The sequence below is a fragment of the Equus asinus genome, chromosome 1 (assembly GCF_041296235.1).
Source record: "Equus asinus isolate D_3611 breed Donkey chromosome 1, EquAss-T2T_v2, whole genome shotgun sequence".
NCBI lineage: Eukaryota > Metazoa > Chordata > Mammalia > Perissodactyla > Equidae > Equus > Equus asinus.
This window is the reverse complement of record NC_091790.1, coordinates 154727854-154751435: the sequence shown is the minus strand read 5'-3', so window position 1 is coordinate 154751435 and position 23582 is coordinate 154727854. Positions and strand designations below refer to the sequence as shown.

General features: G+C 36.3%; 1 protein-coding gene across 12 annotated transcripts; it reads left to right on the top strand.

The window, feature by feature from the left end:
- Positions 1-281: 281 nt before the first annotated feature.
- Positions 282-23141, top strand: TRA2A (transformer 2 alpha homolog). Of its 12 annotated transcripts, none has more exons than XM_070510253.1 (10): positions 284-515; positions 1040-1107; positions 10228-10540; positions 10822-10955; positions 16838-17003; positions 18049-18237; positions 20392-20507; positions 21573-21698; positions 22044-22111; positions 22272-23141. In XM_070510253.1, exons 5-10 carry the CDS (start codon positions 16971-16973, stop codon positions 22280-22282), a joined length of 543 nt encoding a protein of 180 aa, XP_070366354.1. In that variant the 5' UTR covers positions 284-515; positions 1040-1107; positions 10228-10540; positions 10822-10955; positions 16838-16970; the 3' UTR covers positions 22283-23141. The 12 variants fall into 12 exon arrangements, with proteins under 12 accessions (XP_070366338.1, XP_070366354.1, XP_070366350.1 ...); XM_070510247.1 differs by having other exon boundaries at positions 291-515; positions 1040-1129; XM_070510297.1 differs by having other exon boundaries at positions 306-515; positions 10228-10529.
- Positions 23142-23582: the final 441 nt, after the last annotated feature.

Here is a 23582-nt window from a genome sequence, read left to right as displayed (position 1 = left end):
ATTACATACACGCTTGCAGTTTTTTTCTGTTCCATCAGAATCCACTTGGAAAATATTAAGGGGACCAAGGTGAATAAAACCTCATCTGGTGACTGAAAAATCTTCGAAACGACCGACGCGTTACATACTAGTCTGAAGTTTGGAGGTTACGGCCGCGGATTTGGCTGCAAGATGAAGAGGCTGGAAGCACTCGCCACCCCCAGGGCTCGGCCAGGACCTCCACAAAGCCTCGCGGAAGGCGGGGCCTCGTGACGTCACAGAGACGCCCGCCCCCTTACGTCGCGCTCCAGGGAGGCCGGAACGTTTCTGGCGGCACCGGCGCCATTTTGCCCGAGCTTGCGACCGAGTGGGAGTGGAGCGAGGAGGCTGTTGTTGCCGACTCTTTCCTCCTCCCCACGGTCCAGTCAGCAGGTTGATTAGGCCATAGGCCCTCGAGCCGAGACTTGTCTCTTATTAGTTCTGGGGAGCGCCTGGCCGACATGAGTGATGTAGAGGAGAACAACTTCGAGGGCAGAGTGAGTACAAAGCCGCGGGAGCCGTCTTCGGCGGCGGCCCGATGCTCGGGGTTTCACGGGGACAGGCGCGGTCGGGCGGGGTTGTGGGGAGTCCGGCGGGTGCCCGTGGAGAGCAGCCTCTGGAGCCATCGCGGTGGCTTCCTCACATCCCAAGATGGCTTCTGGGTTCCACTTCTTGCCCAAACACCACGAATAACCCCCTCCCCCCTTTTTTGGCGACTGACTGATACCTGGACTCCTGGGTCCGATTGAGTTCCCCCGCAGTGCGCCCTCCCTTCTCCCACCCCTGAGGCTTCCTTATCTCTGTTCCGAGGTGTGGGTCCCCGTCGCGGTGGGGCGGGAGGAGACGGCAGGGAGTTCCCCTCCGGCCGGATAGTGGTAGGTGCTTCCTGCGGTGGCATTTCTGGCGACCCCGAGCATCGTAGAGGGTCTCGGGGTCGCAAGTGCGCGGGGCTGTCGTCCGGGCGGGGAGAAGCTGGCGTGGGACTAGCTGGGGCCTGTGTCTCCTTGGCTCTCTATTGCAGTGAGCGGCCGCGTCTCTGTTGGAACCGGCGGCGTTGCGTCTATAAAGGCGAAAGCCTTGAGGTTGAAGGTGGGACGAGCCTAATGAAGTGGTTAGTCAACGACCGCACCGACCCTTAAGCGTTCTTAAGACGAGAGCTGTGAGGGGAAAACTACGCGAGGAGCCCTTTTCCCTTAATGTCCCTTCTCCTTTGCTTTCACTTCAAAATGAATGTGGAAATGCTATAACGCCTTATTTTTCTAACTCCTTGATGTTGGGTGTTTTTTTTCTATTCTTTATATCTCAACTTCTGATGCTTTTCTTCCTATGACCTTTCGTCTAAAAACTGACCACTCCTTTACAGGTTTTTACGGTAAAAAAAAAAAAAGGCATCTTCTGTCTTAATTTTACATAACTGAAGAAATATCATGGCTAGTGTTCTTTAAATAGCTAGTCAGTTTATACTGTCACTCAGAACGGTACCTGAAAAGTACAGGTCCTCTCCCATTTCTCTTCTTAACCCACCTCCCAGCAAAGAGGGCTCAGAGGTTTTCATTATTTGGGATCGATGAATATAAATAGCACGAAGATACGTTATCCTCAGCTTAAATGTACTAGAACTTTTATCAGTGTTTGAGTTGTGTTTGCAAAGGTACCCTCGTAGTGGAAATCGGTGGAAGTGAGTTAGTGTGAAACCCTGAAAAGCAAACAAAATCCCCAGGTAGCATGTTCTGGCTGTTGTGTTGGTGTTGTAGTCACTAGGGGAAACGCATAAAAAAACACTTAAGATGTGTGCTGGAGGGAATGAATTTGTCTTTTTTAGAAGCTCATAATATAAACACCTGGAACCAGACAGCTATAAATCAAAAGGTCGGTTTAGGCTTTTGTTCTTTTTTGAGGAAAGAGATTTAAATGCGTTAGAAACAAAAAGCTACCTTTAATGCCTTTAAGATTGGTTTTTTTAAAATAAAATCTGGACCATAGATATAAATGAGTAGTTGAATCTGCTCGTTTTTTAGGATGGAGTGTTATTGTCCCAAAAAGCTTCTTAAAATCACATCATAAAAATATCGGTGGTTGTTGTAAGCTGCTGCTTATTTTGAAAATGAACTTTAGTTAAGGAAGGAATTTTGCTATTAATTTTTCCTTCGATTAATTTTAGTACAGACTTTTTTGGTTAATATTTGTTTTGATTTATGGGGAAGTGAAGAGGCCTATTTGGGGACCTGGTTTTCCTTTAAGTTCTTATTTTTTATTAGTTCTTAAGTTGAGGAATGGAGCAAGTTCTGGATAATCACCTTACCCACCTAGAAAAATAATACATGTAAGATTCTCACCCAGTTTTAAGCTAAAATGTGTGTAAGCATTAACAATTTAATAGAAAAAAGGTTTTTACCTTTTCCCTCTCTTAGAGTGTTTATGGTCATAGAAAATATCTTTTTAACGTGATACCCAAACATTTTTCAGCGTGAATGAACTCGGTAGATTAATGAATACGGTCACGCTCACCTGTTACATTTTTTGTTGTTGAGGTAATTGTCTTTATTTGTAATTGGTTAAAGAATTAGAAGAATGCCAGAAGCTTTTCTGAGGGTCTGCTTTTTTTATTATTGTTTCTTAAAGCAATTTACTATTCACTAGAGCTTTTGGTTTTTAAACTACAGTGACCTTTTATCTGCTAATCACAAACCAGCAGTTTAAAAAGCTTTTATAGAATACAATTGTTGTGTTCTTATCTTTGTATTTCAATGTAATAACTTTTTAGAGAGACTCAAAAAGATTTTCAAATGATGTTTTTGAGAAGTTTAAGTAGTTATACTTGGAAGTTTTAACTAAAATTAGAGAAAACATTGACAGGTCAGTATTCAGATTTCATTTGCTTTATCTACAAAATAAACAAGGCAGTTATTAACCCCATCTTACTGAAAAGATATATAGAATTAGAGGGTAACTTTCTAGAGATTGCAGAATACATTAAGGAAATAATACTAACAGTTTGTACTTTTATAGCATTTTAGAACCTCCCCCTGCCCTCTGTCTTTGACATATTTTCTCATTTATTGCTCAGAATAATCTTACAAGGGCAGAAGTACTCTTAACAATTTTAGAAACTAAAACCTGAGGCCCAGAAGACTGAGCAGTTGGGAACCCGAGATTTCTAAGGTCCAGTCCATTGCTCATTGCCTTGATACACTATGCTGTATATATTTTGATTAAGTTTTTTAAAAAGAGCACGCTTTACATTGGTGTCTCAGAGCCATTAACGAAGTTTGCTAAAAACAGTTACAGGAGCTTAATTTTCCATTACAGATTAATGTCTCTTCCGTTTTAAAGGACTGGAATAAAAGAACTTTAGGAAAGAAAATATAATTGGCTGAATTTCGTTATAAGTGACCCCAATAGTTAATCAACCAAAATTCCCTTCTGCCTGAAGTGAAACTGTTGAGCACCTGCTGCCTTCTTAGTAAAGGCCAGGTGTTCTTGAGGGGAAGAAAACTTGGAGTCTAATTTGAGATGACTGACAGCTCAAATCTGGGTAAAAGTAAGTATATAATCAAGTGCTATGTGATAGAATTAATAAGGAATTCAGAAAATGGAGCTGAGCAGTTTTGTGAGGGGAATGGGAACGCTTTAAGTAGGATGTAAAACTTGAACTGGATCTGATGATTAGGGAAATGAATATTTGTGTGAGTGTGACAATGAGGAGGTTGCTGGAATAGTGAGAGAGATTTGACTAAATATGCAGTCAGATAATGGAGGGTTTTGAATTCTAGATTTAGGAATTTGGACTTAATCCAATATGCAGTAAGGTACTATCTATGAATTCTTAATTCTGGGAGTAGCATAATGAAGGGAATTTTACAAAGAACAGAGACTTGGATAGAAAGAGCAACATGGTACATCTGAAATATTTAAGAATGGAAATTATGAACAATTTGGTCTAAACTGGACAGCAGTGGGATGTAAGAAATGAGTTAGACATTTTTAAGGAATCCGGGAGAATAGTGGTATCATTAAAATAAATAGGTCCATAAAAGCAATTTGCTTGGGATACGTATATAGTTAGAAATGTAGCTAGAAATATTTTTTAAGTGGAAATGTCTTTTGGAGCTGGGAGTGAGGTTGGCACTTGAGCTATGACTTTGCGTGTCATTTTCATAAAAGGAATGAGTTGTTTGCTTCACACAGCTTAAAGTAATACTAGGATTTCGATCTCAGAAAATTTTAGTGTCCTTTATAGAAATTAAGGATAATGGAAATTAAGCTTTTATCATTTTACTTATTTTGTTCCCCTTCTACCCCTAATTTTTTAAAAAATGAAACTAGAAAAACATTGAGTCCAATTTTTTCTTACACAGTGGCCCAGTGTTTTTAATGGAGGGTAATGATTTGTTTATTGCGTAGGAGTCCATCTTATGATTCCACAGTTGTCTATGCTTTGTAGTGCAGTTGAAGAGAAAGATGCTACTTATTCTTGCCTCCTTTTCAGAGCTTGTTTTGGCTTCTTAAGTAGCTGGAATATTTTTAAGAGACTACTAGTGTTCCCCTTAATGTACAAGATGATTGGATGATAAAAGTGAAGAGGAAAGTGCAAATTCACCTGTATCAATTTTGAATTAAAATTTGTGTGTATTAAGATATTTTGTTCAAGAATGGCTGAAATAGGTGAAGGCTTCTTTCTTCTCTGAAACATGATTTGTAATAATAGGGGTGAGGACTACACTGTTCAAAACTCAGCTTGGTGACTGGCTTTTTTAAAGAGCCCTTAAACTAGGCTTAAAAAATTTTTGTTGATGAAATTTTAAAATTGTAAATGTGAGGGTACTGATGAGGTTTACCCTCTGCCCTCTCTCTTTTTTTTTTTTTTTAAAGAATACAAATAAAATTGAATCCTTGTTTTACAGATAAGAATGTCAGCACTCAAGCTTTTACAAAACTTAGTTCAGCTTCAGCAATTTAATTTCATATATCTCATCACATCAACCTGTTACAGAAGAATAAGGCTTCCTTTCTTATGGTAGGGGTAGTATTAAACCCGAGAGTCTTGTTTGTCTTGGGTTTGATTTATTTACCTGAAGTTAAGTACTATCATTTATCCAATTTTAGTGCTTTTTTATTCCACTCCGTCATTTAAGCGAAGAATCTATAAACTTAAGGAAATATTTTAGTGTTCAAGTTTTTATGTTTGAGATTCTTTCGCTGAAGGGTGCTAATTTGTCAATATAAAGAAGGCAGGATTTTAAAAATGAGCAGTGCAACTAATTGTACCCACAGTGCATAACTGTAGTTTTACAGATTTGTCACAGATGCTGCTTACGATTTATACCATTCCTAAAATGAGAATAAAGTGTCTTGGAATCTGAAAGAATGCCAAGGGATTTAAATATTTAGGAGTGAGAGTCATTAAAAAATACAAATAAACTTTGTCTCTATGGACTTTATTTTGTAAATGAACTGAAGTTATTTACCTGTGGAATAATGTGTAGTATAACAAGTGTGAAATGGCCATGAATAATCAGCATAATAGTTTTCTAGAACTTACCTGATGGTGTGGAAACCTTCTCTTTGATAGTATCAGTGGATGGGCAGACATTAAATAACTAACTCTGAGACCTTTGTAAAAGGTATATATGCACATGCTAAGTGAATTAATACTGATTGTTATTTATTCACATGTCATAACAGATTTAGCAGGACAGAAGTGGAGGTGAGAAAATGGTAAAGATCAGATGAGGAGAGAGTCAGTAAGCACTGTTAAAAAAGGGGGAAAAAAGAGTTGAGGGGAATAATGAAAGGAATTGTGGTTTCCCTTCCCTCCATCAGTTTACTGCCATATATAGTTGTGTCTAATCCTTTTTGTCTCATGATTTTCACCAAAAGTATAAGTGACTAGGCGTACTGATCTGAAGTAGAAGACAAGATATGATTTTTCCTTTAAACTGAGGCCCTGTAGTCTTATTCAAGATTCATGAATACTCCATGACATTAGAAGAGGAGAGCATAAATACAGAATTCTGTAACAGGTTCTTCGTAGTTTGTTTTTAGTTGCTATTTATGGGCTTTTAATATACCTAAACCACTTTAGTCCTTATAAACTTGTTTTCTGTGCCATTGAAATTGCCACTTATACACTAGCTTTTGGGACATTACAATTGACGATGACATAAACTAGCCAGTTTATGAGCCGTGTTTAAAATTTGTACAAAAGACTAAATTTTACAGTTAATTGCACAGTTGTGACATGACTTTAAATTTGATTATATGTGTGTAAGTGCCAATTCCTAAATAATTTCTTTATGTTAAGTATTCCCAAAATTATTCCAAATTTTAGAGAATATAGAGACAAATACAGTGTTAGAATATCTGTGAGCCTTTCAGATACAAAGACCACTTTAATCTCACTCAGCAGGCAGCATACAGGTATGATCTTAAAAGAAGGGAAATTATTTAAAAACAGCTAATGTTATGAGCAATTGGTGTTTTCTTTTTAAGAAATTGCTCTGATAGCAGCTGTGGGTTAAAAAGAGACTGGAAGTAATTCTTTTGTAAGCTTAAGAGTCTGTAAAAGAAGTAGCCTATCATACTCAAGAGGAATGAGGCAGAACTGCTATTTCTGTAGGCTAAAATTAAAGAATTGAGTAAACACAGATTTCCCACAAGTCCTAAAGAATGAAGTTCTCAGAACAGTGAATATTATGTTATTTGGGTAATCTAAGTACACCCTCCATCTTTTGGACATATAGTTTACCTAAGTGCACTGATATTTTCTGTAGAAGTACATCTCTAGTTTCATAAAGTAGTAGGAAAATATGTTTTGAGAAATTTTATTTTAAAAGCTTGCACCATATGCATATAGACTTGAATTTGTGTAAACTTGGCCCAATTACTTGGCATACAGTTTGCTTTGCCATAATGTTAGAATGGGTTACAGCATAGCATTTATATTGATTTATGTGTTTATTTTAATGGGTTTTAAGTACTAAGCATATATATTGTTGGAATTTTTTTTCTTCCACCGGTAATATACTAGCTGTGTTAAAAAACACTGCAGTTCTTGCTTACTGTAGGGATTGTTCATGTTCTGCAACAATGTGTGCATATATTTAATAACGCTTTTTCTTGATTAAAAGAATAGTACGTGGTCATTGTGGTTATTTACAGTTTGTAAAACACACCTATTTTAACACAAAAGAAAGATGGTTCTTAGACTGCTTGTATTGGGTACACTGTAGTACTTTCTTAATATTCATGGTTAGCTCCCTCCTTTTTGTTTTTGGCTGTGTCCTTCAGCTACCACCAAAGGTACCTTGATAATGATAGAATAATTAAAAGAACAAACACACACCCTTTAAGCAGGTTGTACTGTGAGAACTTTCTGCGTGGCTTCTGGCTTATAGTAGGTAAGGTAGACTGGGAGCAAATTTAAAATTTCTATTAAAATTTGTGATATGATTTGGTTGAGTCCTTAACCTGCCCATTTCAACTAGGCAGCATAGTTTTAATGGTTGTTGGATCCAGAAGCAGGTTACTGAGGAATTTGGCAGAATTTCTTGACTGGACAGCTTTAAGAGCAGGTTAAGTGTAGTCTAGTGAAACAGGACAGATACCACCCCTTCTCAGTATTTAATTTTTTTCTGTTTTCAATTTCAATTCACTTTCCAAATTCTGAAAAGTTTTATGAGTTTCCTTGAAAAAAGTTGAAACAATCGTTTCATAATGAAGACAAGTCAGGGGTAGAAAAGGATAATCTAGCATTTGTCCATAAAGGGCTTATTGTAGCCTGGTTTCTAATGCACAGTTTAGTGAAGATAGTATGTATTTGGTACCAGCTTTTGAGAAATAAGTTACTTAAAAATGGTAAATATTAGTATAACAGTTTTCTGTGTGTGAAGACTTTATTAACTACCGTTTCTTGTGATGACAGGCCATTTTTTTTTATTACAGTAAAAATAATTCTGAAGAATTAAAAGTTTGTTTTATGCTTTGTAGTTTGTTCTTTAGGTTAAGGTTACTGACAGTTATTGATTTACCTTTTTAGTAAGTCTTTAAACTGTTTTTGGAGGTTAAAATGATAGTGACAGCTTTTTACTAGGAGTTAAAGAGGGAGTTAAGAGGACTGTTTCTTAACCTTGAATGATTCCATGAAGAAATTTATGCAGATTTAGGTATCCCTGATAAAAACATTGAAAGGTAGGCAACAAAGGAGATGAGGTATTTGTGACACCTGGCATAATAAAAAGCAAGCCTTCTTGAACAATATGTTGATGTCTTTAGAAAAGATACCCTGTCATATCTTAATGCTTTAACAAACTAGAAAGTTGCATTTTTTCCCATTGAGTTGCTATGCCAGAACTGGGTTTAAAATTTAAATTTTAAGATGTTACTGAGTTACCTTGTTTACATTAATTCCTAAGAAGTGGTGAGTTTTTTTTTTAGCACTATTGAATAATTTTCAACTATTACGTTTATGAGGGAAGACTTGAAATATACACGTATTTGGACCATAAAATTTTAATCTTGTACTAGAAAGCTTCACATAAACATTTAAGAATAAATTTGGGTTTTAACATAAGATTTTGGTTTTTTTATCCTAGTAAAACTAAAGATTTTACAGTAACAGAGCACAAAGCCTTCTGATACATGTATATAACAAGGACTGTGATGTTTATAGATACTGTTCCATCTACTGCTGTTCAATGGTGGCATAAATGAATGTTATACCAGAGGATCTGTTTTCTAGAGGGGAAAGCCAAAAGAGAGAGGGGTAGATACTCTTATCAGTTTAATTAATGAACCAGCCCCTGAGACTTCAATTACAAGCAAATTTGCCATACTTTTTTTTTCTTAAGTACTGGATATTCTGCTTTTACAGTTAGTGATTGAAAAAGCGTAAATTGCTATGCCTGCTCCAGGCATCGGTCAGAAATTTATAGAGTGTTTCTGAGATTTGCTGAGACTTACTGTAGGAAGCTAAATGGGAAAGGTCGATATTGAACAGAAAAGTAGCTTTATATTTCAGTTTTGTTTTTATCTGAAAAAATAGAGAGTATTAGTACAGTTCCTTGGTAAGTAAGTCTTTTGACGTTAAACAGAGTAAAGGAAAAGTTTTAAGTAAATTGCATGATAGTCTTATGGCATAGGGGGAAATTGGTGTGAAATTGGGATAATTATTTAGACTAATAATCAAGGCTTTACATGGACAGAGAAACCAAACTGTTCGTCCTACTTTCGTCATAAGTGCCTCATATATCTGTCAAATTAAAAAACAAGCTTTTAATCAATTTCAAATTATTTGATTTGGAAAGTTTTGATTTGTATCCAACTCTTTCAGAAGCCTGTCAGTTTTCTGAACTTGGAGATAGTCACTGAAGGGAGTACAAGTATGCATAGCTGCATAAAATATGCAAAAACTATGAACAAAAGAGGTGGGGTCAAAAATAAAGACAAGGATTCTAATTTTCTAACTTCTTTTACATTATGATACTTCTTGGATAATATAGGATTTTAAAATGGCACAATTTGCAAAAATAGGTATATTAGGAATTTACAAGCCAAAGGGGAAATTTTAAGAATTTCATGCTTTCTTTTCCCCTTAATGTTTTCAATATCCTTGTATTACTTCAGAACATCTTTCTGGGTAAATCAGAGTGAGCAAAGGTAGTAGTCAAACAAAATTGAGAGAAGATGTTAGTAATTTTACATTTTTTTCTTTTACTTCTTCAAACCTCAGCATGTATCTTATAGTGTGTGAGTTTAGATAGATGTGTATAAATATTTCAGCCTAGAATGCTTTCTTCAACTATATCTTGATATCTTAGCATGGCTTAGTGAAAGCTTATTTTAAGATCACTAAGATGATAAATTAGTGAAAACTTAAGACATAGATGGGGGGTATAGTTAATGTTAGAGTTATGCTTGAATTAAGTATTATATTAAAATTGTGCACATTTTAGGAACTAGGATGAAACATGAAAGGGGAGGAGGGTGAAGAGTATGGTAAAAACATTTAGAGAAATTCAGTAAATTCTCTTTAATTGTTAGAAACTAGACTTTTGAACAATTTAAAGATTATAAAATTGTTTTTTTAATAAACTAGTTATTTGCACTTTACCTGCTGGCTTTACCATTTGGTAGATAACATTCTGAACTCCAGCAGAGTTTTATAATCCCCACGTGCTTAAATATACTAAATGTTCTTTTTCCATTAAGGTTAATGTTCGTGAAGAAATTGAAGAGTTTTTTCCAAGAATGTGGAAGATAAATCAAGATAAAAGAAGGCTAATGAAAAGTATTAAAGATCAGAAAATTAAAATTGAATGGGGGAAAAAATTGAACAGAAGATTGGTCAGATAGAAGCACTTGAATATTTTTTTTAAGGCTATTTTGAATTGTTTGAATTGGGGAAGAATACACGAAGTATGAAAAATGAAAAACTCAATGAAGAATGAAGAGAAGTAGAAAGCAAGAGTGAAGTAGAATTAAAAGAATCTGGAAGAATGAATGGGTCCTAGGTTAAGTAAATGTATGGTTTATGTTCCAGTGTCTGTATGATCAAGTTGTAGATGAATTTGCATGATTACTTAGTTAATAGAGAATTGGTGATCTGGTTCAAGTAGGGAATTATTGAGGACAGTTAGCAGTATTTAACAATGGGTTATTAATGAGCTGAAATTTTTTCTGGAGGGTGTTGCCTAACCATTTGTTTTTCAGGAGCAATCAATATAAATAATTACGGTACTTTAAATGTTAGGTGTTAGGCATCTACGTGACCAGTGCCATTTGTAATACTGTCTTCTTTGTTAGGAGTCTCGCTCTCAGTCAAAATCTCCAACGGGAACTCCTGCTCGTGTAAAATCGGAGAGCAGGTCAGGATCTCGTAGTCCATCAAGGGTTTCCAAACACTCTGAATCCCATTCTCGGTCAAGATCAAAATCCAGGTAAGTGTGTTTAAAATAATACTTGAAATGCTTTCCTTGGATTTTTCAGGGCAGAGTGGTTTAATCCCGCACTTTTGTTGCATTTTGCTAAGAAATTTCAACAAAGACTCAGTCATGAACTAGTTTTTCTCAAATGGGAGTGTACAAATGAATAATCTGTTCTAGAGGACTTAGGTAAGGTGTAATCATCTCCTAGCCCAATTAATCTATTGGGTACTAGCTATTAATACAAATTAAATATATGTCCATGGATTTTAATGTGCTTGGCATTTGAGGATTAGAGTTTGATTTTATTTCAACAATATTTATACAATAAAAAGGTAATTTTTTTGTATTGGAGACTTGGTGTGTAATTTATTGCAGGGAAAGTTGGTGAATATTTGTTGAACAGGTTATCAGAATGATTTGAGAAGGTTTTTCAAGGTTTGCATTCCAGCTACATCTTTTATCTGAAAATTCTGAGTTAGTAGGTGGAGCCCTAGTCAGATATAATTGGGCGGGGGCGGGTTGGGGAGAATATCTGACTGATTCAGAGCCCCTACCAATTCCATTGACAACAACAAAAAACTCTAGTGGACCACTGCAAGGGTCACAGTATCCGATGTCCCACCTGTACTAGGGTAGGAAAAAAAGGTTTAAAAACAACTTGTACCATTATTTTGAAGTGATTGTAACTTCTTGATCAGAGATCTAATTTATGTCTCTAAGGGGGCATGAGACTGAAGAATCAGTTAAAAGTCTGTACTTTTCTTGAGGTCCACAGCTATGTCTTTTTCTCTGTTGTATCCAAGATCCAGCCCAGTGCTTGATATAGTAACTAGTCTATTTAATTAAATCCACATGTGCAGAAGAGCATTGGAAAGAATTTGGATGTAGAAACAGAAATGAATATATTTTCATTTTAGGACCTTTGTACGTGTTGCCCTTAGGGTAGAATTCTCTTTCCTCAGATATTCACATGTCACTTGATTCAGTTCTTTGCTCATATGTCACCTGAGAACATTAAATAGCATGGATACTCTTTACTCCCTTACTCTTAATTTTTTCCATAATCTTTGTCACTATTTGATTTAGAGAAAAGGTAGACACTCCTGAAGAGTTTTAAATTAATGTCTCACTTTTCATTATTATTTAAAAGTAACAATTGATATTTTAAGTGACAGGTTTTCTTATTAATGTTTTTTATTTTTTTTTTAAACTGAGGCTGTAAATTAGTGCTAAGGAAAACGGGAAATATCCTGTTTGGTATCCTTGCTCAAACACAAGTTTTCTTCATACATAGCCCATTCTACCCCGAAAATGATTGATTACTTTTAGATAGTAGGCCACTCATTCTATTGTTTTTGTCCCCACTCAGAAGCCTTTGTTTAGGGCCGGTCCGGTGGCACAGTGGTAAGTGTGCACGTTCCGCTTCGGCGGCCCAGGGTTCGCTGGTTTGGCTCCTGGGTGCGGACATGGCACCGCTTGGCAAGCCATGCTGTGGTAGGCGTCCCACGTATAAAGTAGGGGAAGGTGGGCACAGATGTGAGCTCAGAGCCTCCCTTCCTCAGCAAAAAGGAGGATTGGCAGCAGTTAGCTCAGGGCTAATCTTCCTCAAAAAAGAAAAAACAATTGATATACATTAAATAAAATTTTAAACAAAAGAACCCTTTGTTTACCTTTCTTCAGTATGTCTGTACTCTTAGCTTGATATTCAAAGTTTTACACAGTATTGTCTCAGTCCTTTCCTAATCTTCATTCTTATTGCTTCCTTTGTAAGTATCCTAGTTCCTAGCAGATTGTACTGTTTTGCACTTCTCTAATCACATTTCCATGTCTTCTTGCCAAGGAACTTTTGCTCTTGCTATTCCCAGAACATTTTTCTCCTGTCTCTATTAAGTCTTCCAGCTTTATTGTTAGCCTTTCTTGTCTCAATCTTCCCTCATTAATTTTATTCCCTTCACCCATGTGCTCTCTTCTTAAACTTTCTGGGCCTTAGCATTTATAACGTTTATTGAATGCCTTATAGAAGTTATTTTGCATGACTGTCATCACTACTGGTCTAGGTGTTTAGTTAAGGGTGGGTCATGCTAATAGTAAATAAGAAATTTTTGTGTTTATAGGCAAAGAAAGAGGACTATCTGAGAGTGGAAAAACCAGAGATAGGAGATGAACTAGGGAATCGGCAGTGGAAAGATGGGTGAGATGCTGTAGAAAGCTTGAGGAAATGAAGACTGTTAGACTTAGACATGAAGACTGTTAGATTAGATGGACATTTAGGTTGTCGATGAATTAGTTTTGATGCAAGATTGCAGTGGGCTAAAGAAAGATTGGAAAGGAAATGGTACTTAACTGTGAAGGTAATATAGAACTATGTTGAGAATGGTGATAAGAATCAAAGGATTTTATTATAATGGTAGTTGGTGGTTTGTTTGGTCTTTTTTGTGGTAAGATGCACATCAGGACAAAATTTAGTCTTAACCAATTTTTTTTAATTGAGGTCACAGTAGTTTATACCATTGTGAAATTTCAGCTGTACATTATTTTAAGTTTTTTAAAGATTTTATTTTTCCTTTTTCTCCCAAAGCCCCCCAGTACATAGTTGTGTATTTTTAGTTGTGGGTCCTAGATGTGGCATGTGTGATGCCACCTCAGCATGGCTGTATGAGCGGTGCCTTGTCCACACCCAGGACTTGAACCGCCGAAACCCTGGGCCGCTGAAACGGAGCACGAAAACTTACCACTCAGCCACCGGGCTGGCCCCCTCAGCTGTACATTATTATTTGTCAGTCACCATATAAGTGTGCCCCTTCACTCCTTGTGCCCACCACCCAACCCCCTCCCCCTTCTTTGTCCATGTGTTTATCTTCCACATATGAGTGAAATCATACGATGTTTATCTTTCTCTGTCTGGCTTATTTTGCTTAACATGATACCCTCAAAGTCCATCCATATTGTTGCGAATGGCACAATTTTGTCCTTTTTTTTTCTTATGGCTGAGTAGTATTCCATTGTGTGTGTACACACACGTACACACACGCACATCTTCCTTATCCAATCATCGGTTGATGGGCACTTGGGTTGCTTCCACATCTTGGCTATTTTGAATAATGCTGCAGTGAACGTAGAGGTGCATAAGTTTCTTTGTGTTGTTGATTTCAGTTCATTGGGATAGCTGGGTCATAGGGTATTTCTGTTTTTAATTTTTTGAGAAATCTCCATGCTGTTTTCCATAGTTTGCATTCCCATCAACAGTGTATGAGGGTTCCCTTTTCTCCACAATGTCTCTAACATTTGTTATTTTTTGTCTTGGTGATTATAGCCCTTCTAATAGGTGTAAGGTGATAGCTAAGTGTAGTTTTGATTTGCATTTCCCTGATGATTAGTGATGTTGAACATCTTTTCATGTGCCTTTTGGCCATCTGTATATCTTCTTTGGAAAATTGTCCATTCATATTCTCTGCCCACTTTTTGATCGGGTTGTTTGTTTTTTTGTTGTTCAGTTGTGTGGTTCTTTATATATTATGGAGATTAACCCCTTGTCAGATATATGATTTGCAAGTATTTTCTCCCTGTTGGTGGGTTGTCTTTTCGTTTTGATCCTAGTTTCCTTTGCTTTGCAGAAGCTCTTTAGTTTGATGAAGTCCCACTTGTTTATTTTTTCTTTTGTTTCCCTTGTCCGAGTAGATGTGTTATTTGAAAAGATCCTTTTAAGACCAATGTCAAAGAGTGTGCTGTAGGGGCCAGCCCTGTGGCCGAGTGGTTAAGTTCACACGCTCCGCTGCAGCAGCCCAGGGTTTCGCTGGTTCGGATCCTGGGCATGGACATGGCACTGCTCATCAGGCCACACTGAGGCGGCATCCCACATGCCACAACTAAAAATACACAACTATGTACCAGGGGGCTTTGAGAGAAAAAGGAAAAATAAAATCTTAAAAAAAAAATTGTGCTGCTATTTTTCTTGTAGAAGTTTTATGGTGTCAGGTCTTACCTTCAAGTTTTTGATCCATTTTGAGTTGATTTTTGTGTACGGCCAAAGATGATGGTCTACTTTCATTCTTTTGCATGTGGCTGTCCAGTTTTCCCAACACCATTTGTTGAAGAGACTTTCCTTTCTCTCCAGTATGTTCTTAGCCCCTTTGTCGAAGATAGCTATCTGTAGATGTGTGGTTTTATTTCTAGGTTTTCACTTCTGTTCCAAGGATCTGTGTGCTTGTTTGTGTACTAGTAACATGCTGTTTTAATTACTATGGCTTTGTAGTATATTTTGAAGTCAGGGATCATGATGCCTCCAGCTTAGTTCTTTTTTTCTCAGGATTGCTTTAGCTGTTTGGGGTCTTTTGTTGCCCCATATGAATTTTAGGATTCTTTGTTCTACTTCCATGAAGAATGTCATTTGGATTCTGGTTGGGATTGCATTGAATCTGTAGATTGCTTTAGGTAGTATGGACATTTTAACTATGTTTATTCTTCCAATCCATGTGCATGGAAGATCTTTCCATTTCTTTATGTCATTATCAATTTCTTTCAGTAATGTCTTATAGTTTTCATTGTATAGGTCTTTCACCTCCTTGGTCAAATTTATTCCTAGGTGTTTTATTCTTTTTGTTTCGGTTGTAAATGGGGTTGTCTTCTTGAGTTCTCTTTCTGTTAGTTTGTTATTGGAATATAGAAATGCAACTGATTTTTCTAAGTTGATTTTGTACCCTGCAACTTTGCTGCAGTTGTTGATTATTTCTGATAGTTTTCCAGTGGATTCTTCACAGTTTTCTATGTATAAAATCATGTCATCTGCAAACAGCAAGAGTTTCACTTCTTTGTTGCCTGTTTGGAGTCCTTTTATTTTTTTTTCTTGTTTAATTGCTCTGGCCCAAACCACCAGTACTATGTCAAATGAGAGTGGTGAGAGTGAGCACTCTTGTCTTGTTCCTGTTCTCAGAGAGATGGCTTTCAGTTTTTCCCCCTTGAATAGGATGTTGGCTATGAGTTTGTCATATATGGCCTTTATTATGTTGAGGTACTTACCATATATACCCATTTTATTGAGAGTTTCTGATCATAAATGGATGTTGGATCTTATCAAATGGTTTCTCTGTGTCTATTGAGATTATCATGTGGTTTTTGTTCCTTATTTTGTTAATCTGGTGTATCACATTGATTGATTTGCAGATGTTGAACCATCCCTGTGTCCCTGGTATAAATCCCACTTGATCGTGGTGTATGATCTTTTTAATGTATTGCCATATTCGGTTTGCCAATATTTTGTTGAGGATTTTTGTATGTATGTTCATCAGCAATATTGGCCTGTAATTTTCCTTTGTGGGTCTTAACCATTTTTAAGTGTACAGTTCAGCAGCATTAAGTACATTTACATTGTTGTGCAACGGTCACCACCATCCATCCCCGTAACTTTTTATCTTGTAAAACTGAAATTATACCCATTAAATAATGACTCCCCATTCTCTACTCCTTCCAGCTCCTGGCAACCACCATTTTACTTTCTGTCTCTATGATTTTGACTACTCTAAGTACTTGATATAAGTGGAATCATACAGTGTTTGTCTTTTTTGTGACTGGCTTATTTCACTTAGTATAATATCCTCAAGGTTCATCCATGTTGTGGAATATTACAGAATTTCCTTACTAGTGGTAGTTTTTTTTTTTTTCCTGTTTTGAAGAAGGTAGAGCCTTAACATGCTTGTAAAGTAAGGTGAAAAGAGTGAATGTAGAAGGGATAGGCTGAGAATGAAGAGGAGATTGTAGTGATTAAGAGAACAACAGGAAGAATACCTTTTCCTCAGAAAGGAGAAAGGAGCTGAGAATAAGCTGGGATATATGTATACGGATCTTTAGAGGTAGCCATTTTGTTTGAGTATTTTTATCTAAATTTATTTCTCTCAAAGGTCGAGGTCAAGAAGGCATTCTCATAGACGTTACACTCGATCCAGATCCCATTCTCACTCTCATAGGAGACGATCTCGAAGTAGGTCATATACACCAGAATACCGGCGTCGAAGGAGCCGAAGTCATTCTCCAATGTCTAACCGGAGAAGACATACAGGCAGCAGGGTATGTGGTTTGTAAAATTTAATGAAAACTTATTTTGTCCTCCTGTGTATTTAGTCATAGCATAATAGCTTGCTTTTATGAGAGCTAGACTGCTGTTTGAAAGTGGTACTCCAGAAACAACATCCTTGAGTGTATGAATATTGATTATATACATTTAGGTATATTTTCTTTTCTTGACTTGAATATTTAAGAGGTGAAGTTTGGGAAGAAGTGATATGTTCCAGGAATTAAAATGAAAAGCATAAACTGAGTTGAGACTATTGAGATAAGGAAAAAGGCAAGGAAATACCAACAACTCTGTAGTAGTAATAATGGCTAACACTTATATTGAACACCATGCAAAGTTCTTCAATATATTTAATACTTTTAACATCTCTGTGAGGCAAGTTACCATGTTATGGATAAGGAAATTGAGTCTTGGGTATGTGACATTGAGGTGGGTTTATTTTTTGGCTAACTGGAATAGCCCAGGTTTCAACCAGGCTACTGAACTCTTAACGGTCCTGTGCTTAACTGCTGTGTTCTGCTTCTCCCATGTGACACTGAATCATTTAACTGTGATGGAGTCTGCTGTTATTTAATGATGTTTTGAAATCTATTCATTTATTTTTCAAATCTGCATCATGGGAACATTGCAAGAATATCCTTGCTAAAGAATGAAAATGGAGGAGGAGAGTCTAATCAGCAATTACAGACAAAGTCAAATTAAGTACAAATCTATAAGGGATGTAAAGCATTTGAATAAACTAGAAATATGGCATTAAACTAAGGGTGAATTCTTAGGATATATTCTGAAAATTGCTGGGCTAGAGAGTAAGGATGTTTTTTATTTCGGCCACAACATCAAGTATATTCCAAAGAAGGCCTGAGTGTACTGTGAACTATAAAGTGTGGCTCATCTAGTTTTCATCCTCTTAAGTTCTTATTTCCAAGTGACTTGAAACAATATAGTGTATTGGGTGAGATGTTCTAAGCAAAATATTTCTCCGTCTTAATTTTTATTTTAATTTGGAGCTTAACATTAAATGTCATCTTTATTCAATAGGCAAATCCAGATCCCAACACTTGTCTTGGAGTGTTTGGCCTCAGTTTGTACACAACAGAGAGAGATCTTCGTGAAGTATTTTCTCGGTATGGACCATTGAGTGGCGTCAATGTTGTTTATGATCAGCGAACTGGACGATCACGAGGATTTGCCTTTGTTTATTTTGAGAGAATAGATGACTCAAAGGAGGTAATTTTGTTTTTGTAATTATTTGTCAATTTGATGATTATAGTATTGAGTTACTATTACTGGACGATCACGAGGATTTGCCTTTGTTTATTTTGAGAGAATAGATGACTCAAAGGAGGTAATTTTGTTTTTGTAATTATTTGTCAATTTGATGATTATAGTATTGAGTTACTATTAAAGGTTGATTAATAGACTCCCAGTTCCATAAACATTATGTCTGCTTTCATTCTCTGACCTGATTCAAACTCTGCTTCTCTGTGTTACAATTGGAATAGCCAGTTTTTCTTTCCAGTTAATACTCTCTGGTATAGCCATATCCTGATTGAAATCTGCCCTTGTAAAGAGAGCAATACGTGTTTGAGTAAATGGAAAAAGTAAAGTATTTAAGTGTTCTCCTTTGAATAAGCCTTATTCATGCTCCAAGCAGATGATTAAAATGACTTTTTAGAATTATTTAGTGTTTAGATTTAATCTGTTTAATTTTGTAATTGTCTAATTAGCTCCCCGTGTATAGATAACAGAGCTTTGTTTTTCTGTTCTCTTAATACTCATCTGTTGTTCTGTTCTATAATTGAAAAATAACACATGGAAGGAATTGTTACTTCTTCATTTTTGTGTAGTGCCATCCTTAATTTGCCTAACAGAGTGATCCTAATTAATGTTAATGATTAGAAATAGTGCTCTTCTAATGTATTAGGTATTGAATTATAAAGGAAGCAGTAGGCTTGCTTTCTCTGTACTAAAAGTTCATAGTGATTGAGTTAGAAAATTCCATTTTAAGAAATTTGAAGCTGATTATTAAAGTTTTATCAAAGCTTAGTAAGTGCCATGTACTGGCATGTCTTTTGTATCATTTTGCATGTGACAGGTCATTATCGCTCTATGCATCAGCAGTGTTTGATTGCAACATAAGCAGTCATAATAAAAGCGTATCTTTAAAAAATAATAGATGCTATTGGTATCTGATGGATGGAGGCCAATGATGATACTACACATCCTACAGTGCACAGAATAGCTACCCACAACATAGAATTAGCAGTTACGTAATGTCGTAGTGCTGAGGTTGAAAAACGCCAGATAATTCTAACAAAATAATGCTCCAGGTTGTAAGTCATTTTGTAGTAGACATTCTGATAGGCACTCTAATGGTTTAATTTGTCAGTACTATGATTTTTTTTTTTACTGTTAGATACTGTGATTTGTTTATTCCTTTTCTCAATTAAGGGATAAATGTGTAAATTTAGAAATACCAGGATATCCGCTCTGAAGTGAAAATGCAACCAACATGACAAATTTATTTTTAAGAGGCCAGCCCAGTGGTATAGTGATTGTTTGCGGGCTCTGCTTCAACAGCCCAGGGTTCGCAGATTTGGATCTTGGGTGCGGACCTGCACACCACTCATCAAGCCGTGCTGTGATAGCGTCCCACATACGAAATAGAGGAAGATTGGCACAGATGTTAGCTCAGTGCTAATCTTCCTCACCAAAAAAAAATAAATAAAAAATGAAACTAATTTGCCCTATCTGTTATCTGCCCCCCCTTCAGGTTTATTTCTGGATAAAGTTAAATGAAAATGGCAACTTTACTTAGTTCCAAAGAACTTCTTGCAAATTTGTTAAAATGATTGAATTATTATTGCATTTATTGGTATTAGTGCCAAAGGGCAAAGTGATAGGGAATGTGAGCGCAGGTATAAAGACAGGAGCACTTGTTGGCAAGTTTAGAAGTTCCTTGATGTTTGGAAGTTCACTAGGTGGCAGTGTATTACCTCAGGAACAACTTGACTAGTTTAGAATTGTCAGCTGAATTGTAATTTCTGCTTTGAGTTGCCGAGACTGAAACTATGACTACAGCCTCAGAGTTATGCAGACTTCCCTGAGTTGTGTGGTTCCTTCTCTATGGCTGTAGCTGCCTCCAGTCTTTCAGCACAGGCCTGCTTAAGTGTCCGTGTGTACCTTAGCAAAGTCAATACTATTGACATGCATGTAGCAAGGATTACTATGTAAAATCTTAGCCCCTGGTGATGGAGAAAGAAGTGGTTAGAGAATTTTCATTTTTGAAATTTCAAATGGAAAATATGTTAAATTTGTTGCAGTTTTGGTAGTTTCTCCCTGATGAATCATGCATGACTCTGTGCCTGTTCTGCTTTAAAGGCTATGGAAAGGGCAAATGGAATGGAGCTGGACGGTAGAAGAATTCGTGTGGATTATTCTATTACCAAGAGGGCACACACACCTACACCAGGCATCTACATGGGCAGACCAACTCAGTAAGATTTCAAGTTTCCTAAGCTCTACTGTAAGAGCCAGAAATCCACCCAAAATGTGTGCAAAATTTTGATTAATCAAAAGATAAAATTTTTTCTCCTGTAATAAGAATTGAAAGTTACTTAATTTGTATATATTCTTTGAATCAAGGGTACAAAATAAAACTATCGAAGTACATTCCTGGCTCTTGGTACTTACACAAACAGGAGATTATTAAGTACTAGAAAAATATCACATGCTTTTTAAATATTATCTATTATGTGACCTTGGAAGCCTCTGTGTACGAGGAAGGGTTTTACTGATGTTAGTGTTTGTTTAAAAAAAAAAAAAAAAAAGCCAGTCTTGCCAGTTTTCACATTGTGTAGAACATAAATGGGGGCTTTTATAAAGTTTTTTTAAATGTAATACAACCAAAGACAGTATTTACTTCTTAAGAGGGAAAGAAGGACTATAGGCTTTCATTTAATTTGAAACCTTCCTGGGGGAAATGTAGGATTTGGCAAGGAGAGCATACAGAACACTAAAGTGAAAATAGTGTCCCTATGATTAAGAGTTGGGAAAACAGCAGAAGAAAGAGCTTTGAGTTTAAATTCACTGCCAAAGGTTTAAATACCAGACCATGGTTTTAGTGCTGAACCTCAGTATAAGGTAGTCACTTCTCTGGCGTTCAGGCTTGGTTACTTTTTTATTCTGGGTGTGTATTAATTGCATTGGAATTAGTCATAAGGACGCATATCTTAGCTTTGGTACCCTTTCCCAGCACGCTGCTGCATTTCACCTTGAAAAGGTCCTGCTGATTTGGGTAGCGCATTCATAGAAAAGCAGTTTATAGTTCGGACAGTTTTTGTGAAATCATTCCTGCTTATTTATGTAATGAATAGGAAGCTAAAGCAGAACACCATGGGAGTCAGCAAAATGAGAGATGGAGGTAATAGTCGTGAAAGGGTTATTCTTTCTCTCTTATCTCCCCTCCTTCCTCCATTTTATTTTAAGTACCAATTGTATTAAATGATAGTGGTGGAAAATAATCATTTGCATTGATACAAAGTTTTTACATTTTTCTGTAGTAGTGGTGGTGGCGGTGGCGGAGGCGGTGGTGGAGGTGGAGGAGGTGGCAGACGTCGAGATTCTTACTATGATAGAGGATATGACCGTGGGTATGACAGATATGAAGACTATGATTACCGGTACAGGTAATGTTTTAACTTATGATTTCTGTTCTAAATTAATTAGTAGTATTATTTGGCACATTTAATTTATGTTTGATACGTATTAATAAAAATAGTAAAAAATAGACTGATGCTTTCTTGAGAATGTACGAAAAAAATATTTTCTCAAAACTAATAACAGAGGTTAATTATCTGTATTTGCCAATATTTTGTTGTGCCATATGTTTACTATTCTGGTGTCGTTTGACACAGAGAACTTAGTAGTTATCATCTTGAGTCCATTATTATTTTGAATGACGGGGTATTTTTATTTTCATCTGCCTCAGTGGAGTGACGATGTGGTATACTAAAGAATTTTTTTTTCTACAGAAGAAGATCACCTTCTCCTTACTATAGTCGATACAGATCACGATCAAGATCTCGTTCCTACAGCCCAAGTATGTACACTTGCTTTCGTAGCATTAAGAACCTCATTTCTAATTAATGGTTTATTTTAGAAAATTAGGGTATATGGTAGCTGTTAAAATAGTTGGAAAAGTATTAGGCAAGTCACACTATATGTCATTTTGACTTTTTTTTTTTGGCCTTCTTTTTCAGGACGCTATTGATAAACCAGAATGTTTGCAGCTAAGGACATCTTTTTCTCTTTCTCTTTTTTTTGTTTAATTCTGGATTTCCCCAAGCTTCCAATCCTTCATAGTCCTTTAAAAGAACCCTTAAAAAAATCTTTGGTTTATTTAGCATCTACACTTTGTCAGTTGTATTGCTGTTTTCCACCCCTTTATTATACTCCTAAAGATGTGATTGTTGTCATTTTGAGTAGTTAAACATCTTGAGTGAAAAAGGAACCCTCAGTGTTAATGCTTTGTAAATGATTTTTCTTTGCTTTTACAGAAAATTAACTCCTGGCTAATCAAATGAAGAAAGAAAGGATCTTTTAAAAGGTTCTTTTGTGTTAAATATTGTATTAGACATTGTATTAGAGATCTGCATTTACTACAAGCTCCTTTTTTTCAACTTTATTTTGGAGAAGATAGTAACACACAAAGTAGTTCAGTCATGTTGTTTGTCTGGGGTGGCATGGAGCAAGTAGTGTAGAAAGTTTGAAGCTATAGAAGAAATCACTTGGTCATTTCTTTGGAAGAACGGAATTTTTGAACCCTAAAAATTACGTCGTCTTTTAGAAATGAAAAGCTCGTGGACTCCTACAAAACATGTTGTATTTAAAATACATCTGTTAAAACTTACAAATTTAAAGTGTGATTTTTGTGATGAATTTATTGAAGTTTAAGTATTCCTTTAATCAGTGAAGGACAGCCCTTATTTATTACTTTGAGCAATTGTATACTTTGCTGTTAGAAATTTTGGTATTGGGACAGTGGTTAAGCAGACAATGTGTAGTACAGAGTCCTTAGAAGATACGTATGGGAAAGTCTTCTTTCAAATAAAAGTTAATTTCTTTGAAAATGGGATTCTCTTTATTGTGGTACAATGAGAAAATATAACTGGATTGATTTAGGCACCAATCCTTTTTCCTAACATTTTTGCTGACACCTGAATGTATAATCTTTGTCTCTTCTTCACTCTTTAAAAACCCTTGTTTTTCTTCCTTCCTCTTTTTTGTAAACCAAGTTGTAAATATTAAGAGTGTTCAGTACCAAGCACCTTGCTGAAGGAAAGGTAAGTAATATGGTTTGTGTCTTCAAGAAGCCCACATTCTAGTAGGAAACACACTTAAACAACTGTAAAGCCAGGTATTAAAAGACTGGGAATCACTGCCCTAAAGAGAACATTAATCTGTTGACTATAGGAGTACTTTCGTTGACAAGCTGCTTATATCTTTAAAGTGAAAACATTAGCCACAATCTGGAAGAGAATTAATTTCCCTATGAAGAGACAGTAAACATA

Coding starts and splice junctions, on each gene's coding strand:
- TRA2A (XM_070510237.1), top strand. CDS start 480: ATGAGTGATGTAGAGGAGAACAACTTCGAGGGCAGA. Junction 516..10,821: donor AGAACAACTTCGAGGGCAGA/GTGAGTACAAAG, acceptor CTTCTTTGTTAG/GAGTCTCGCTCTCAGTCAAA. Junction 21,699..22,043: donor GACTATGATTACCGGTACAG/GTAATGTTTTAA, acceptor TTTTTTCTACAG/AAGAAGATCACCTTCTCCTT.